This window comes from Emys orbicularis, chromosome 10, assembly GCF_028017835.1.
Source record: "Emys orbicularis isolate rEmyOrb1 chromosome 10, rEmyOrb1.hap1, whole genome shotgun sequence".
Lineage (NCBI taxonomy): Eukaryota > Metazoa > Chordata > Testudines > Emydidae > Emys > Emys orbicularis.
The window spans coordinates 84,789,938-84,804,524 of NC_088692.1; the positions used below are offsets into that span (position 1 = coordinate 84,789,938).

The 14,587-nt window shown below is 44.8% G+C and overlaps 1 protein-coding gene across 4 annotated transcripts in view; it reads right to left on the minus strand.

The window, feature by feature from the left end:
* Positions 1 to 570: 570 nt before the first annotated feature.
* DPP8 (dipeptidyl peptidase 8) overlaps positions 571 to 14,587 on the minus strand; it is a 38,575-nt gene continuing 24,558 nt past the window's right edge. Inside the window, exons 13-20 of one of the 4 annotated variants that reach the window (XM_065411569.1) lie at positions 13,547 to 13,699; positions 12,623 to 12,758; positions 10,596 to 10,741; positions 9,566 to 9,712; positions 8,465 to 8,617; positions 5,228 to 5,370; positions 4,402 to 4,513; positions 571 to 3,498 (exon numbers count right to left, since the gene is read on the minus strand). In XM_065411569.1, the coding sequence (XP_065267641.1) occupies positions 3,376 to 3,498; positions 4,402 to 4,513; positions 5,228 to 5,370; positions 8,465 to 8,617; positions 9,566 to 9,712; positions 10,596 to 10,741; positions 12,623 to 12,758; positions 13,547 to 13,699 (1,113 nt within the window). In that variant the 3' untranslated portion in view covers positions 571 to 3,375. The remainder of the gene's footprint in view (positions 3,499 to 4,401; positions 4,514 to 5,227; positions 5,371 to 8,464; positions 8,618 to 9,565; positions 9,713 to 10,595; positions 10,742 to 12,622; positions 12,759 to 13,546; positions 13,700 to 14,587) is intronic. The other 3 variants (XM_065411570.1, XM_065411571.1, XM_065411572.1) reach the window with 3 other exon arrangements.

Below are 14,587 nucleotides of genomic sequence, written 5' to 3' on the forward strand. Positions count from 1 at the left end.
GAGATTTTGGACTTGGATTTAGGCAATTCCAAGGATCCAAAATGCTGCAGTAACACTGCCATCATACACAGTACTCCGGACTGATACTGCAGTAACAGTGCCATCATACACAGTACTCTGGACTGATACTGTAGCGCAGAAAGACTGGCTTACAGTTGGCAATAGGTGCAGAACTGATGATCTTAGCTGTGGCTTGTCCCACCGAGACCAAGCAGGATATAATATTCTTATCTAGTGAGCAGCATTTCCAGTTTTAAGAGTTACTGATGGCCTCACACTTGGTATTTCACAAGGCAGTGCTCATTCCCTGTGGACTTGATCGTGCCCCTTTCAATCAACAGGAGTTTGGTCATTAACTTCAATGGGAGCTGGATCAGACCCTATGGGATATACCTTTCATTACCGTTACATGTGGCAAGCACCCTTTGTACAGAACTCTGAAATACTGATAGTAAATCCTTCCAGCATTTCCACAAGGAAAGAAAACATGGAGTTTTAAAGTGCCTGAGAGCTGTAAAGGAAATTATTTTTGTAGAAAAGGAAAACATAATTTATGTTGCAAAACAGAGTACATACTTGGTACTTTAATAGTTTTCTGATATATATATAAGACATATTTAAAATAAAGAGCGAATGCATTATTAAAAAGTTACATGTAAGCAATGTTATGTTCAGTGCTAAACCAAAATCTAGATTTGATTACCAGAATCGCATTTAATGCCTCCTTTGCTGTAAGCACTGTTCCATAGAGGCCGCTTTGTACAAAAGAATCGATTTTTACTTCAGAATCATATACATTTATATTCAAGAGAGAATCTCTGGAGGAGGAACAAAAATACACCCCCAAACGCCAGTTAATTTAACATTGAACAAAATATAAACAACCTTGGAAAATGTGATACCATCCACGTGTTATTTTATACATATACGTATATACGGACCGATGCAGGGGACATCTACAAAGCAACAAAAGAACCTGCGGTGCGAGTCCCAGAGTCCAAAGCCTGAATGTCCACACTGCTATTGTTAGCCTGCAGTACAAGCCTGAGTCAGTTCAGCTGGGCTGTTACACTTGCTGCCCTGGGTTTTCTTTTGCTGTGTAGACATGCCCATAGATATATGTATATATACACTACAGCATAAATACGTAAAGAACCAGGTGGGATACCATAGTAACAAATTTGTAGTTTTTATACTAACTGGCACATTGTTATTCTTCAAGCTTATCAATGTACCAGCTTGTCTGTAAATACTAACTACAGCACATGCCATAGGATGGCTGAAAACGCCCGCTTTTTCTGAAGGGAATTCACTTCAGTTACAATAATTAGCTATTGTTGGTACAGAGAAGACAGTGTAGGTATTCCATTCCCCCAGTTCCATTCCTCCTTCCATTCCCCCAGTTCCCCAAAATAAAAACCTATAAACCTATTTTCCATATGCTGATGGTGTAAATTACAGGACTTTAAATATCATCAGTCCAATTCAGAATAATTGTGTGGGGTGTGGGAAGAAAAAAAAAAAAAAAAAAAAAGGTGTATGCTTACAGGAAGTGTGTTTGCTTTGACTACCTTTAGCATAAGCCAATGGACCTGATTCTGCTGTCTCTTACACAGCTCTTCTATCCAGGTGATTCCACTGATTCCAGTGGAGTTATTCCCAATTAATACTAGTGTCACGAACACCAAGGTCAGGGCCTATTGTTTTAAATGTTAGAGTTCTAGGGTCTGCTGATCATTCATACACCTACAAAAGTTATTAAAGCACATTGCTACAATATTTGGGGTATTTCAAGTAGGAACACAAGCCACAGGGCATCCAGATTTCAAAAGATGAAAAGAGAATCTTGCTCTGCTTCTCCCTCTGTAGCATCAAAATAGAAGGGAAAAAGTTCTTGGTTTTTTAAAAGAAAGTACCTAAAAATTATGGGAAGCTAACACAGAAACCCCAGGCAGAGTTTTCTGGTTTAAAAGTAATAATCTGACTATGGAGTTCTATTTTAAATAACATTTTGAAAGTTAAAAGTCTTTTCAAACACTTCACGTTTTTCAGCCAAGTCCATATCACAGTTAAAACCACACTAGCAAAGAAAATCGTGCTTTAATGTGATTTTAATATTGCAGGGTGCTAGCTTCTAGCAGCATTACCTTAAGCAACACAGACAAGGGTTTCTCTCGGAGGACAGCATATGACCATGCTACACCGCAGTGCTAGAGACGACTCAAGGGTGATGGAGTCTGTGTATGTATATGTATATATAGGGGAGCAGGGTGACTAGGACAATAAACTTTCTCAACACTGATCTGAGAATAATGCTAGAATAATGACAACAAAAAATTTAGTAAAACACAATTTGCATTGCTTCAATGTAGTGTTGATAGGCCCCATCTTACCAACTCCCCAGTGGACACTTGCACTTGGGTGTTGGAATTTTAAAATCTTAGTGGGGGAATATTTATACACCCACCCACTGAGATAGGAAAGTATTTTGAAAACAGCCCCAAAATGCACATAGGGTGAAAGTCCATGGGAATAGGTTGTATTTTTAAAATATGAGAAATATACAAAGTTTCAGCTGTTTGGCTTAAATCTAGTTTGCTTCTCAGAATACAAGGCTAACTCTTCTGCCCATGTTATTGTAAAATACATTTTCCACCTCCCTGTGTGAAATCAGGTGCAAACTGTTTATCACACTACAAAAGAAAAAAGCAGCAAGATTTGTACTACACAGAGATGAGCTCACTGAAAAAACTGGCCTGATCTTAGTTAAAACCAAATTATAAACTTCAGGAGGCAGCTAAAAGTGTTTCTTTTTAAAAATAATTATCCCCAACATCTGGTTATATAATGTGTCTAATATGCAGCTAATTCCTAATGAGCCAGACATCCCTTGCACGAAGCATAAACTATTACACATTACATTTTTAAATGCTATCCAAGTTGTAACCATCCAGACAGATTTTTGCCATGATGCGAGCGAATCATCCAATATTACCTTGTTGTACGAAACTGAGAAACACACTGTAAAAAAATACACCAATTAGACTCGCACAGCTCAATGTTTTCAAATGGTGAAGATATGGTGTGGTGGAAATGTGTTACTGAATTTTCAGCTTCTTCCAAAAGAATTTGCATGGTACTGCTGCGTGCCACAGACATTTGATTTTATTTCCATTTTAAAAATTATTAGGCCATTGTACTGTAGTTTCCTTGTATGGCACCTAGTTTACTTTAAAAAAAAAAAAAAAAAAAAAAGTGTGCGTGTGTGCAGATGTGGCAGGCACCAAAATGCAACATTCTGTTCTATTTTCTCTAAAGATCAATTTCCTCATTTGGTTAAGCAGCCAGTGTATCAGAGTTCCACAGAGGTCACAATTACATTGCCTTCAGTGCAGCAATGTGAGAGCCAAGATTCTCTTGCAGATAATGCAGTAGATGGAGTTCATAATGCTCTCCAGACTCGGGGACCCTTATGCTGTGTCTTTCCTGAGGGTAAATCTAAAATAGAAAATAAAGAGTCATGAACACACACAACTGGCTAACAGCAGCTCTGAAACCAGCTATCTGACACGGGTTAATGATGTGCAAGGACCTGTGTGAGAGATTAGAGAAGAATGTTTGATATAGAGCAGGGGTTCTCGGCCCTTTCCACATCCTGACCTCCATGTTACAATGGGGGGGTAGGGGAGGGAGGAGAGAGAGATTCAGCACCCCTCTCCCAAGTAGCAATAAAGAAAGGAAGGGTGGAGGCAACCCAGGATCTAGAGAACCCCATTTGCAGGGAAACCATTAGTCTCTATAGTAAAATGCTGGATCAATATGTGACTTGAACATTTTTTGTTGCAATAAAAAATACCAAATAAAATTGTCCCTGTCTCTTTGATGGCAGGGTGAAGGGGAGAGAGGGAAGAGCTAGAAGCAGGTCGATGCTGGGTATGTGTCTGGCCTGCCACCCCAAGCAGCATGGTTAGGGAACGTCTATGTTTTCTTCTTGGCGCAGGGATTGAAACCCCAAAATCCCAGCACTCAAAGGAAAAGTTTCCCTTTTACAATATTCTTATTTATCTTTAGAACAGAACTTGGTGGGAAGAAACCTACAACTACTTCCTTTCTCTTCCAAATCCACAGCGAGTGTAAACACAAATGAGTCCAAATGGCTAAACCAAATGTTAACATACTTCACTGCCCATCCTGATATTAATTTTGAGCTGGATGTGGAAAAAACATTCAGTTTTTAGAGTAGGTTCTTAATCCCCCAGTCTTGTCATTAGATGTTTATGATCCACAACAGATCAAATACACTCCATGTGTTCCAGTCTGGGTTTCCTCAGCCCTACCACAAACCCTAGTAGAGCTGTATCATTTTCATATCCAGATTCTGACAGTTTAGAAACCACTTACCTGTAAATCATATGGTTTTCCAGCCCTCACTAAAAAACTCAGCAATATACTTGTGTGTGCAAAGTGAACATTCTCGTCCAAGAAACCATGCAGCAGCAACAGACGGTGCGGTCTGAGAAAGGCAGGAGAAAAACATTTAGATGCTTCCTGGAATTTTCCAGTCATTCTGCAAACTGTGTGAGACCCTTGCAAAAATATTAATCATAGAAACACACTCCTTTTGGTTTAAGCATTGCAAAACAAATGTCCCAATCCTGCAGACTGCTCTCAGGAAGGAATACCACTGGCTTCCAATGCCAGGCTTTCCTTCCCTGGGAGTTTTTTGCATATACAAATCAGGACTGGGCCTTATATTTGCATATCTAATTTAACCTCCCCAGAAACATTTTTGAGAGGGGATGCTAAAATTGGTTTATGTGTCCTCGAATCACCACTGGACACTAATTCTTTAGCAGGACATAGCAATATCTTTGCATTCTAAACACACACATACGGATATGCCCTTACCTCTAGGAGAAAGCATTTTTATCAAATACAACTTTTTGCCTAGTTCAATGCAGCTCAGAGTGAGGAGCTAATTACATAATTGAAGTTATGTCTGCCATTTCTTTATGCACAAGAGATATTCTTTAATTACAGCCAGTATAAAAGGGATTACTTGGAAGGGCCGTAATTACGCAAATGTTCATTCAAGTTTATTAAGTGGTGTTTTAATACTGGCATTTATGGTTTCAGCATTTAATTGCCAAGAACTAGGAGATAAAAATGTGGGTGTAGGTTTGAATGTCACTGGCAGGGGGCCGGGGAGAGAGGGCACTGAACTTACTCTGAAGGAAACTTCTCCGCTTGCATGGCCACTGATCCTAGATAATATCCCTGCTCGTTGTGATCAGGGTGTCCCATGTAACGCTCTGTGTAGCCTGTGTCATAGAATATCCACAGTGTGACTGGTGCTCCAGCAATGGCAACCTGGAAGTTCCAACAGGATCATCGGCATAAAAAAGGGATACAGGCAGCACAGCTACTGACAACGTCCAACTGTGATCGCCCAAAGGAGGCACTTAACACCCACGGATATTTATGTAAACTCCGAAAAGAAACCAATGCAATGATAAAGCCTGCTCTGAAAGGCATTGGCAATAAGGTAACCAATGACAAATAAAAAGCAATGGTAATTTAAGTACCCAACACAAAGCAACAAAGCACCTTTTCCAACCTGCAAAGGGGGGGAAAGCGTCTCTCATCCTCCCCCTCACGCACACAGGGCCAGGGACCCCGCTTGTATAACTCACCATGGCTCCATTGAAATCCATGGCTCTACAACCATTTACACCGGCAAAGGCTCTGGCACCAAAAGCCTCTCTTTGGCTTGGTCTACACATACAAGTTTTACCACCATAGCTACGTCGGTTGTGGGAAGAGGGGGACTGATCTTTCACCACTGGGCTTATACCAGCTCCCCAAACCAGCATAAGCTGTACCAGGATAAGCACTTTTATACCTATATAATTGCATCTGCATTAGCTATACTGGAATGGCCATACCAGCGTAACCCTCCCAGGGTAGAAAAGGACTTGCATTAGAAATTCAAACCCTGTTTGTCCTTGAAGGCCCTTTGGATGAACAAGGAACTACACTGAAGAAGTGACACCCGAGTGAGAGGGGAAGCGGTTGTCATTGAGACCAGTGAAAGGTCTGGTTTTTGTCTGCAATACCTCCGTCCACCAAATGCCTGACAGATACCTGGAAGAAAAAGCTCTCCAGGATTTGACAACCCCAGCCTCTTCAGTTAAGGGCTGAGATAGCTACCACGCCACATGTCAGTATGCTCCAGGGAAGACCGCCAACAAAACCAGGAAAGAGACTTGACATTGCAAATATTTTTTAAGGTAAAATAAATATTTTAAAAAAGTCTTTCAGGCCTGCTTTACACATTGCAATGAAGCAAGAAGAGCCACAAAGAACAAAATGCATACTGTTAGTTTGAGATGAAAATCAATAATTATAATTGTATTTTGCACTTCTTTAGCACCTTTCGTCTAAGAACCTCTAATGCAGAGGTGGGCAAACTACGGCCCGCGGGCCACATCCGGTCCGCGCGACCATCCTGCCCGGCCCCCGAGCTCCTGGCCCGGGAGGCTCGCCCCCAGCCCCTCCCCTGCTGTCCTCCCTCCCCCACAGCCTCAGCTCACTCGCTCCGCCACTGGCGCAATGCTCTGGGCGGCGGGGCTGTGAGCTCCTGGGGCAGCGCAGCTGCAGAGCCCGGCCTGACCCGGTGCTCTGTGCTGCGTGGAGGTGGCGGCATGGCCTGGCTCCTGCCGGGCGGCACAGCTCCAGCGCCGCCAGCACCGGTGCTCCAGGCAGCGTGGTAAGGGGGCAAGGAGCAAGGGGGGTTGAATAGAGGGCAAGGGAGTTCGAGGTGGTGGTCAGGGGACATGGGTCTGGATAGGGGTCGGCGCAGTTGGGGGGGGCACACGGGGGTTGAATGGGGAGCAGGGATCCCAGGGGGGCAGTCAGGAATGAGAGGAGGGGTTGGATGGGGCGACGGGGGTCCGGGGACGGTCAGGGGACAGGGAGCGGGGTGTGTGGATGGGGCAGGAGTCCCGGGGGGGCAGATAGGAGGTGGGGGCCGAGCCACGACCCCCTCCCCTAACCGGCCCTCCATACAATTTACAAAACCCGATGCGGCCCTCAGGCCAAAAAATGCCCCTGCTCTAATGCCTTGTCTAGACGCAGGCTAGGTCTACACTAGTGGGGGGGTGTCGACCTAAGATCGCATAGCTGAACTCGGCATATCTTGGGTCGATTTACGTGGCCGTGAGGATGGCGGCAAGTCGACCGCTGTCGCTCCCCCGTCAACTCCGCTTCCACCTCTCGCCACGGCGGGAGTTCCGGAGTCGACGGCAGAGTGATCAGGGATCAATTTTGTCGCGTCTACACTAGACACAATAAATCGATCCCTGATAGATCGATCACTACCCACCAATCCGGCGGGTAGTGTAGACGTGCCCACAGAAGCATCACTTTAACAATACCAGTATAAAATGTATAACATCCCTAGTGTGGACACAGTTATACCAGTATAAAGGTGCTTTACACTAGGTCTATACTTACCTCCGGGTTCGGCGGTAAGCAATCGATCTTCTGGGATCGATTTATCGCGTCTTGTCTAGACACGATAAATCGATCCCGGAAGTGCTCGCCGTCGACACCGGTACTCCTGCTCCGCGAGAGGAGTACGCGGAGTCGACGGGGGAGCCTGCCTGCCGCGTGTGGACCCGTGGTAAGTACCTTGTAGTTCGAACTAAGATACTTCGACTTCAGCTACGTTATTCACGTAGCTGAAGTTGCGTATCTTAGTTCGAACTGGGGGGTTAGTGTGGACCAGCCCTAACATAGCTAATCCTGTATTGGAAGGGGAATAATTGGCTATACCAGTATAACTGAGTCCACACTAGGAGATGCATTGGTATAACTATAACTGTTAAAAAAAAATATCACGCCGCAACCAACAGTTATACAGAGACAAAATCTCTGAGCAAACAAAGCCTAATTGCTTTGCAATCGCTAACTGACATTCACAATATGCTATAGTATAGGAACATACCATTCCCATATTACAGACGGTAAAACCAAATGACTTATTCAAGGTCACACACAGAGTCATATCTGTTTACTGTAATATATCCTGAAACTCAGATTAAAAATATACGGTACCTCGAATTTGAAAGCAATAATTTTATAACGTAGTGAATATTGTCTACATTCAAAAAAATATCTAAGTACAAAAGCTTGAATTGAAATATTTCAAGCCCATACCAGGTAGAAATGTACTTTGGAAATGGAAATTTACTTTGCGGTAACTTTGTTATGTCCTATGCCCCTCCACTGTTTGTATCTTGGGGTGAAATAAAAAACAGACTATTTTGCACACGCATAGCACTCACTGTTTACAGTTCAAAAGTCTTTGTATCTACAAACACACATGGGACATGGAGATATAATCTGATTAAGAAACATCCTTCCTGTGCCACAGAGATAAGCCCACGATACATTAACGTACCCTGAAGAGGTCTGACCTCTGCATTAATGCCATCAGAGACAGGTATCCTCCATAGGACCAGCCATGAATGCCAACTCGGTCTAAATCAATGAAGTCATACTGGGATGCTAAATACTGCAGCCCTTCCACTTGGTCGTCAATTTCTATTTGACCCTGTTGGATAAGGATTTTTTTTGTTAGTTCTTGACAAACGTATGATTCTCAGAGTTTCCAAAACACAATCAACTTTGCCCATTATGATTAATGATTTCTATTGCAGTACCACCTAGGAGCCCCATTTCAGGAATGGGCCCCCATTGGGCAAGGTGCTGTACAAACATGGAACCAAAGGATTGCCCCTTCCCCAGAGGACATGTAGGTAAGTACATGTAAGGACACATTCCCTCCACCCCGCTCAGCTTCCCCATGGGAAATGTTCATAAGTGTGGTGTTCTGGTCTGTGGTGTTCTTGTTTGGGGAAAGGGGACTTTCTTAACCTAAGAGACAAATTCCTCTACAATATCTAGGGCCAGATTCTGGCTCTGTGCATCGAACTGGCACAACTGCCCCCCTCAAAACATGTGCACATCATCCCTGCAAAGCAACACAAAGATGGCACTTCCTTCCCCTCCAGAGCTCGGGGCTGAGCAGGTTTCCTCTACAAACAGGACCCTAGGAATCGCCAAGCCCCATAGTGGAGCGATCCATCGTCTGTCTGAAGGTATCCCACCTTTGCATGGCCAGCGGCAGCGGGTTCAGAAAGACCACAATGGAAAGTTAGGGACTAACTCACCCATGTCAGAGGTTGGCTTATACCCTGAAGCAGATGCGGTTATATGCCTTATATTTTATATCCTCTCTCGCTATCCGTTTTCCTCCCCAGTTCCATACCGGTTGGATGTGTCCACCCCCCTCACAAGCCCACGGAGTGGAACACTCTACAGTTTTGTGTAAGAAGCACTGGAATCACTGCCAGAGCACTAAGGCGAGCTAGCATGTTAGCCTTCCTCTGTAGGATGACGCACCAAGTCGCACTCCCCCCGGCGCCCCATCTGAAAGCCAAGGAGCAGGCTGCATTGCTCAGAACCACGTGGGGACATTGGCATACATACCACCACTTACCATTTTGTATTTAAAGGCACCTTCAAACTTAAGCCCTCGGTGGCAGGACCCCCTGTTGTCAATTACAACAACTACGTAACCCAGTGAGGCCAGCGTGTTCAAGCGAAAATACTTGACTCCTTTAAACCGATTGTTTACCAGCTGCACCTGGAAAAAGACAACTGGAAATATTAACCGAGCGACACCAGATAGACCATTGGAAATAAGCGCCAGGGGCTACAAACTACCGCACTGACTGCTCATCTCTTAATCCGATTCAGGATTGTTTGGTACCGTCCCCAGTGTCTCAGCTCAAGTCACCCACACACAGAATTCACCCCCTCATTGTGGGGGCTGCGGCAAATCCAGGCCCCTTGTCTTCGCACCTCTCTTTATGCACATGTGTAGAGGTACTGAGGTCTCCTTTGCAGGGGTAGGAGCCAAGCGGTTCTCCCCAACATCTTCCCCTTGAGAGTCACAGATCAGGTTCATTGCTGCACGGCAGCCTTCCGAAATTCTACTCATCCATCTCATATATGGAGATATACCTATTCATAGAACTGAAAGGGACCCCGAAAGGTCATCGAGTCCAGCCCCCTGCCTTCACTAGCAGGACCAAGTACTGATTTGCCCTAGATCCAGAGTGGTCCCCTCAAGGATTGAACTCACAACCCTGGGTTTAGCAGGCCAATGCTCAAACCACTGAGCTATCCCTCCCCCCCATCTGAGGAGAGTTTTTCCCTGCTCCCAGGGTATATGAAATATTGGGTTTTCCAGGACCCAGGTGAATCATTTTGTGCCTGGGATGGTAAATCCTCATGGTGATTTTGCAGGGCTGCGGTCCCACATTCGATTTATCCCTCCAGCCTTACTACCTTGAAGATGCTATGCATTTCTCCCCCACCAGTAAAATGAAGTTACAGAAAATGCTTTAAGTCTGTTTCATGGTCAGTCAGGGTCAATCCCCGCCACAATCCCATCTCAGGAACAGTAAGTACAAGAGACAAAAATTAGCAGGTATTTCTATTAGCCTCTATTACACTGCACTCACCTGAGGCCCTCCGTATATGAAGAGGACAGTGGGGTATTTCTTCCCGGGTTGTAGGTGGTGAGGTTTGTACATCATGCCATACAGCGTAAAGCCCGAGGAACTCTCAAAGGAGAAGATTTCTGGGGGAACATAGTCGGGAAGAGGACCTGCAGGCAGGCAAGAAGAAATGGGCCCATTTTAACAAGAACCTGATGGACAGCGGGAGCTCACAGCCCTGCCTACACTACAGATGATGCCAGCATGAGGCAAGATTGTTATGTGTTTTACGGCCAGAAGGGACCATTGTGATCATCTAATCTGACCTCCTGTATAGCACTGGTCATAGGATTTCCCTGGATTAATTCTTTTTTGAACTACAGCACATCTTTCAGAGAAACATCTAATCTTGATTTAAAAGCTGTCAGTTATGAAGACTTCACCACAACCCTTGATAAGTCGTGCCGGTGGTTAATTACCCTCAATGTTAAAGATTTGCCCCTTATTTCTAGTCTGAACTTGTCTAGTGTCAATTCCCTGCCATTTGATCATGCTACACCTTTGTCCGCTAGATTGAAGAGTCCACTATCAAAGTTTTGTTCCTCATGTACATACGTGTTTCTGGCATAGTTCTAATGCAGTTTCTTCCAGATCCCCCATCTTTCAAGAACTGTGTTAAAAAGTCACTGAGAGGAAGCTGGCACTACAGGAGGGAGGGGAAGGGGTTTAATTTTGTCTACAGCACCCTTAGCACTGGAGTGTCTCCACCACGTAGGTCCAGAGCAGGTCCAAACCCTCCCAGAGTTCAGGGATGTTTGGATCTGTGGGTTTTCATTAGGCCCATTACTAGCTAGTAAGGGTCTCATTCACAGAAAAAGTTCTGAGTCAGGGATCCTGTGCTAGATGCATTCTAGGAAGGTTTCAACCCAAGCAGGGCCCAAGGTGAACTCTTCCACCCTTTGTGGAGGTCTACGCTGCACTCACAGAACGTGCTCGCCACTTGAGCTAGCTAGCTCGGGTCCCAGAACAGAGAAGCTGCAGCTGGACAAGACTCCCTTAATCGAGCTGATAATCTTCAAGCAAGAAACAAAATAAGCACAATTTTTCTGCAGGGGAGAGTGGGGCACTATTGGAATCACCTGCTTCTAAAATACATTTAAGATGATTATGAAACAGAGAAAACTTCCTGTGTTACAAAAAAAAAAAAAAAAAAAAGTATGCATTCAGCCCATGTTCTCTATGAACGGGTCATTTTAATTCAGATCCCTATGGCACAGTGTAGCTGTTGTTCTGCCCCGGGCAGTTTCCTACAGTTACCTTGGCTAAGGAACTCGGGGTGAGGCGTGTCGGAGGCATGATCTGTGCTTCTGAGTCAGAACTGAGACTCCCCCTCCTGCACGCAGGCAGCTGGTAGAGAAGCAGCAGCAGCAGCTCGATGAAAGAAATCATCTTCTGACCAAAGTACAGCACATCGAGCCAAATTCAGCTCGGTCACATCAGTGTATGTTACGAATCACTCCATTAGTCCCTCAGCGTGGCTCCGGATGTACAGCAGATTTTAACTCATCGCCTAAATGCCACTTGGCCATGAAGGTTGTTAACCAGCCCAGGAGCTAACTCTGCACATCATTATCTGCAACAAGCTCCAAAATAAAAAGCAGCCTTTGGCCACCACAAGGTACAAAACTGGTGGGGACACCCCCTTCAAATCTAAGGGTTTTCCAAGTACACGTCCTATTAGCCCTGTACCCTTCAAATGGTTTGGAACAGCACTTACAAAAAGACAAGTGTTTTGTTGATAAGGCCCAGCAATACATTCAAACTTGTAACAGACTCGAATACTGTGGCCAGCTACCCCTTCCACACGTCAGCACAAAACCAAAGGCCGATCCAGCAATCCTTACTCGTCACATATTCCCACACGAGTAAGAGCAGCATGATCTAGCCCATGGAGAGGAACACAGAGTACCGATACTACAATAAACATGTAGCTGGAAGTCTTTTGATTGGGAATCTGAGGCAGAACTGTAAAGGAAAGCCAAAGTTATTACCTGCCGAATCTAGAATCGTGGCCCAGAATTCCTTCGTTCTGTGAGCAACATCATCTTCAGAAGCAGTCAGCCTGTACAGTGACACACAGTGCGGGTTCTTCTGGTTACTGAATTTACTGATGAACATGTCACAGTCCTACACAGAGATGACAATATTTTCTTGAACAACACAGTGAAGAAACACGAGCCCAAAGCGCCTTTACTTTTGCACTTAGAGCTCTCTGAAGAAGCTCGGATCAAATAAAAATCGGGAGTTCCAGCTCTTGTGACAGAGGAGATAGTCTTAGGATACGTCCAGACTACCTGCCGTATCGGCGGGTAGCGATCAATTTATCGGGGATCGATATATCGCGTCTCGTTAAGACGCGATATATCGATCCCCGAACACGCTCCCCGTCAATTCCAGAACTCCACTGGAGCGAGCGGCGGTAGCGGAGTCGACGGGGGAGCCGCGGCCATCGATCCCGCGCCGTGTAGACCCCAACTAAATCGATCTAAGATACTTTGACTTCAGCTACGCTATTCACATAGCTGAAGTTGCGTATCTTAGATCGATCCCCCCCTCAGTGTAGACCAGCCCATAGGAACTGTAGTTTTACTCAGTTACAGGCAGCATAGTAGCCGCAAGGGTGTTAATATTCCAAATGTTCTGCCAGACACTGAAAAATGCACCTGCAAAGTTAGCGGTGGCATTAGTCCATGTCTGCAAGTTGGCACTGATTCATGCCATTCGCCAGGTTGCACACCCAGAGGTCAGGTTTCTGCAGTTGCTAATATATGCCCATCCCCGCACCCGCGGTTTTATAACAGATTTAAAAAAGCTGAAGCCAACATCCATATATTTGAACACAGCTAGTGCAAGGCGTGCCAAAAACCACCAGGCCCAGCCCTTTCCTAAAGGAGGGTCCCACGGAATACAGATACCTGACTAACGGAGCAGGCGTGAGAGAAACTACGGTCCGTCAGTCGCTTCACCTCTCCGAGATTCTCGTAGCTAACGACGTACAGGTGATGCTCTAAAGGGGAATCCTTTGTGCCTTCAAAATACACCAGTTTCTTTGCTTCATCCACGCGAATCTGCCAAAAAACCCAAACACAACCACAGTTTGTACCAGCCAAATCACTCAGCTATCCGCACAATGATGCCCAGGACTCTCTGCCCCCACCTCCCCAGGGGGTTACAGTTAATTTAGAGCCCAGCAATGGAAAGAGCGAGTTCAAATTAGCCCTTCCAATACACACAACTTTGCATATGTCAACACTACATTTCATTTGCTACCTGGTTTCCCAGGTCTGTCAGGTCCCTCTGACCTTCCTTGTTTTCTCTGGTCTTGATGATCCTAAATCATTCTGTGTCACCTGTAAATTTCCCCAATTCACTGTTCACTCCCTTTCCCAGATTATTAATAAATATATTTTACAAACAGCAACCCCAGCATGAAACCATGGGGCCACCTGTCTTTAAACCTTTTGCCATGGTACAAAATGACCATTTTTTCCTACTCTTTGACTATGTAACAGGAAACAGTTTCTCATCCGTGACCGTTCACCTCTCACCCCATGACTACTTGGCTTCCTTAATAATCTCTTGGAAGGGCCTCTATCAAAGGCCTTTTGAAGGTCCAAACAACGGATTCTCTCAGATCCACTATTTTATTTTTATTTTACACTCAAAGAATTCTAGTAATTCAGAGGAGAACTGTTTTCTTTTACAGAAGCCAAGCTGGTTAGACCACCAATCATGCTAATCCAGGTGTACTGTAACTATTTTTAGTAATTATTTCAACCAATTTCCCTGGTGCTCAAGTAAAGCTGATTGACCTATAATACCCATGATCACCCCATATATCTTTTTCAAAAACAGGCACGACATTTGCTACCCCCCAACCCTAGAGTACAGCTACTGATTTTAATGAGTGGTTGTATATTTTTTCTTAGGGGCCCAACCACCAATTGCAGCAAAAA